The sequence below is a fragment of the Triticum dicoccoides genome, chromosome 5B (genome assembly GCF_002162155.2).
Source record: "Triticum dicoccoides isolate Atlit2015 ecotype Zavitan chromosome 5B, WEW_v2.0, whole genome shotgun sequence".
Classification (NCBI taxonomy): Eukaryota; Viridiplantae; Streptophyta; class Magnoliopsida; order Poales; family Poaceae; genus Triticum; species Triticum dicoccoides.
The window spans coordinates 683,577,248-683,581,333 of record NC_041389.1 but is presented as its reverse complement, the minus strand read 5'-3'; the positions used below and the strand labels follow the sequence as shown (position 1 = coordinate 683,581,333).

Genomic DNA, 4,086 nt, shown 5'->3' with positions numbered 1-4,086 from the left:
TTTATGTTTTAAAAAAAGGACATTTGGCAAAGTTCGGCAAATTGGACGAATTATTCAGCTAAAGTTCGGCAAACTGGATATATATTCGACATTACATAGCAAAGTTATTTAAAAAAGGACGCAACTGCAACTATTTAAGGGCCGAAGAAGTCGTTGAGTGCGGCGAAGTCGCTGACATCGCTGCCATCCTCATGGTCGGCGCCGGCCTCCTTCTCCTCCTTGACGCGGCCGCCCCTATTGGACCCCTGCCCGGCGTCGCCCTGGCGGACCGGTGGCGGCGACGCATCGTCGTCGCTGTCGTCGAGGACGACGACGCCTCCCTCGTCGTGGCCCCGGCGCCGAACGGGGAACTGCTCGTAGGCACGGCACTAACGCTCCAGCTCCATGCGCGCTCAGTCTTCGCGCGTCCATTTCAAGGCCGCCGCGTCGTCGAGCTCCTCCTTGACGCCGCCTGTGAGCCCGGGCTCCGTCTTCACGGCGGCGAGCCCCGGCTCCGTCTTCGGTTTGACGTAGCGCGGAGGAGCTGAGGAGGAGGCGCGCCGGCCGCCCTAGTTGATGACGATGTCGGGACTGCAGGTGCGCCGGCCGAGCGGCGTCTCCACTGCGGGCTCGGCCTTGACGCCAAACACCGCCGGCGAGCCGGAAGAATGGGAAGAGGAGCGGGAGGAGGAGTGAGAGGAGGAAGTCGAGGAGGAGCCGAACCTCCTGGACATCCATTGCCCGGCGCTCCGGCGGAGGACCGGGGCGGCCGCTGCGGCAGGGTATGCCAGCGGCGGGTGATTGCCACCCTCGAGGTGCTCCAGCACATCGTCGAGCGCGCGGCCGGGGGCGCCCCACCGTACGCGGCGCCCCTCGTTGTTCTTGACGCCCCCCACCACCGGCACCCCGTTGGTGGGCGCCAGCCTCTGCGTCTGCCGGTGCTGGAAGTACGCCGCCCACGACGCGTGGTTGTCGGCGGCGTACTGGGGGAGGGCGCGCTGCTCCTCCGTCAGGGACGCCCGCACGCGGTCGACTTCGGCGGCGAAGATGGCAGGGAGCGCATCGACGTCGGGCACCGGGGGAATGGGACGCCCCCGTTGTTGAGCCTCCACCCTGTCGGCCCGGCGTGCATGTCTGGTGGCGCCGGGATATTCGCCTCGAACAAGAGATAGGCCTCCCACTCGTGGAGCGAGCGGCGGCCGAAGCCGTTCGCCGCCGCCGCGTCGCCGGGTAATCGCGCAGCCATCGGATGGGCTTGGGGAGAGAGGGGAGGGAAGGAACGTTGGCGGGCAACTGCGCACGAGAAGAGAGGCAGAGCTCGACGGCGAGTGTGGGCTGGTGTGGCCAGAGGCGACGGGGAGGCACTAGTTTTATAGCCCTGCGTTGTGTGTACGCGTGGCGGGAGGGGAGGCGTCGCCGCGCCGCCCGTGACGCGGCGCCCATGATGAGAAATCAATGGCACGCCTGACCGGCGGCAGCCTTGCCATTGATTCCACGCGGGAAACCGAGGCGTTCCAAGGACGACGAGGCGCGCGTCGCTGACTCAGCGGGCCTGCGGTTATTTCACGCCAAAATCGCTCGCCCCAGTGCGTCGGGTTCAACCTGGATCCGCCGGCGCTAATTTCACCCAAACCGGCGAAAAACGGACTTCCGGAGGCGTGACTGGACCGTTTTTCGGCGTCGGCGCGGAAAAATTGTCTGAGAGGACGTATTGGGGGCGCGGCTGGAGATGCTCTAAGCACCACGGGCTGCCTTCTAATGCCCGCACCTGGAAGACGATGATAGGATAAGAATGGCCCACAACGAATGTTTTTTTTTCCAGATAAATGACTTTGGCGGCACGTCGGTCCGGGAGTTTGGCGAAAGGAATGGAACGGATGACGACGCCGCATACGCACTGACGGCCCCCGGACCTGCAGGCACAGACGCCGCTGGATAACGATGCGTGCATATTCTATCTAATCTAGTCACTCTGCTCCAGCACTGAACCAGATTTCTTCCGAGCTGGACCCTGCCAACGTTTCTACTAATATCTATCTATCGGGAAGCTTCCAGTATGTAGACTCTGTCTTCGATGCCACCGATCTTGTGAGTACGTTTATACTGTATTTATTCTTCCTGGTAGGAACATGGTAGTATGAGATGCTACTGTACTGAAGTACCGATAACGACGCTCTGACCAATGGCGTCGGCCCCAGGTTAGATAAGCACACAGACTAGAGACTACAAAGCCTCGGCCCCAGGTTTTGTTAGGACGGAAACCACTCCACTTGCCCCAGTGCCACTCCGGATATGATCCACAATCCTGTGTGCTAATCCGGCCGGTGTCTGTTGTAGCAGTACTAGTACCTTCCAGTACTGTCCAAACAAAGTCAAGCACTCAACTCAAGCCCCGCTGCAGACATATATAAATACGACCAGATCCATCGATGATGCTTATCACTTATCAACTACTCTTCGGTACTATTCGCAAGTACACATTCTTGTCTATTCGATCCTACCACATCCATCTCAAGAAGAAGTTGATCATCCTAATCCTAGGTAGAGCCTAGATGGGGTCTCTGATGGCCGGCTGGGATTCGCCGGTTCTTGGCCATGACACCAAAGGTATGCGGCCATGGATTCCGGTTCAGTTACTGCTTGCACCCATGTTTATGCTTTTCTGTTGCTTGCTTTGATCGTCAGAAAGCTAACTGTGTGTGTGTGTGTTGAGGAACCGGTCGCTAACTAAGGAGGAGGTGGAGGCCTTCTGGCGGCAGCGCGGGAAGCCGGCGACGGAGGACCGCGGCGGCGAGACCCTTGCCGTCGACGTCACCTCCCCGCTCGCGTCCCCTGGTCGACCTATGGAGAAGAGCCCGCTGGGAAGCTCGCAGAGGAGCAGGTCACCGGCGTCGTCTCCAGTGGCTGGCGGCCACGAGGAGGGGGGCCCAGCTGACGCCGGCAAGATCCGGGACTGGTACGTAACCGTGACGACTGCAACCAGCCGCCGATGATGGCACTGTATTTTGATTTGGCGTGGTCAATTCGCTCGATCCTGACTGATTGTTTGGGTCGGTGGGCAGGTGGACGAGGAGCAACTGGGCCTTCCTCAACGAGCCGCCGCAGGAGGAGAGGCCGGGCACGGCGCACACCTACACGCCGCAGTTCCATCTCGCCGCCGGCAACGCCTGAACGGACATGCCCGTAGAGTGTACGCAATACTAGTACCACGTCACGTCACGCTGCTGGAATGCCTAGGCTAGGCGTACTGCCTGCACCGCATGGAGATGCACCATATGGGTGATTTCCCTGTAAAATATGCCTTGTACAATATATGTATTGCAAATGTATATGTAAGTTGCGTATGGATTATGTAAGTAAAATACAGAGTGAATTTCAAAAAGATAAAACTACAAGTTAACTTGGACTTTATAGTACATACATAAAGACCGAAGCACAAGGAGCTGCTTTCCCATTGGTTTTTCGTCGAGTTAATTTTCTTCATTTCTCAGTCAATTTCGTCGCGACTTGCTCAGGGTTTCTGCTACCTTTCCCACTATTTTATATTCTGATGTTTTCTCTTTTTTTGTTTCTTTCTCCCTTTTTCAATATCTAAAATTCCCGAAATTTTTGAAATGCCATGAAGTATTTTTTTCCCCTAAAATTCATGATTTTTTTCAACATCCATGTATAGTTTTTAGATTGGTGATTGTTTTAAATCACAAAAATAATTTAAATTTGTAAATATTTTGAAAATTCATGATTTTTTTAAATCACCCACATTTGAAAATTTTCTGATCACATTCTAAATCCATGAATATTTTGTTAAAACCCAAGACTGTTTTTGGAAATTTGTGAGCACTTTTAAATTTTCAAAAACTTTAATGCAATTTGTGAATATTTTTAAAATTTGGGACCAACTTTGACCTTAAAATTGAACAACAAACACATGGATTATGTGTCACAAAAATATAGTACTATTGGATTTATAGTAAGATGTAGTTTCCGATGATATAATTTTGGCCACCCATAATTTATGTATTTTTGTGAAACTAATGGTCAAAGTTTATGCGCACAAACAAGCACGTCATATCCTCCCTCCGTCCGGAAATACTTGTCATAGAAATG

At 54.3% G+C, this 4,086-nt stretch overlaps 1 protein-coding gene across 1 annotated transcript; it reads left to right on the top strand.

Annotated features, from left to right (window-relative positions):
* The first annotated feature begins 2,243 nt into the window (after window positions 1–2,243).
* LOC119312603 lies at window positions 2,244–3,383 on the top strand. The gene is made up of 3 exons (XM_037588337.1): window positions 2,244–2,589; window positions 2,683–2,935; window positions 3,042–3,383. The coding sequence occupies exons 1-3, from the start codon at window positions 2,532–2,534 to the stop codon at window positions 3,148–3,150; spliced, it is 420 nt and encodes a 139-aa protein (XP_037444234.1). The 5' UTR covers window positions 2,244–2,531; the 3' UTR covers window positions 3,151–3,383.
* Window positions 3,384–4,086: the final 703 nt, after the last annotated feature.

Excerpts from the sequence above, each read along its gene's own strand:
- LOC119312603 (XM_037588337.1), top strand. The coding sequence starts at position 2,532 with ATGGGGTCTCTGATGGCCGGCTGGGATTCGCCGGTTCTTGGCCATGAC. Across the intron at positions 2,590-2,682 it reads TGGCCATGACACCAAAGGTA|GTGTGTTGAGGAACCGGTCG; the intron begins TGCGGCCATGGA and ends AACTGTGTGTGT. Across the intron at positions 2,936-3,041 it reads GCCGGCAAGATCCGGGACTG|GTGGACGAGGAGCAACTGGG; the intron begins GTACGTAACCGT and ends GTCGGTGGGCAG.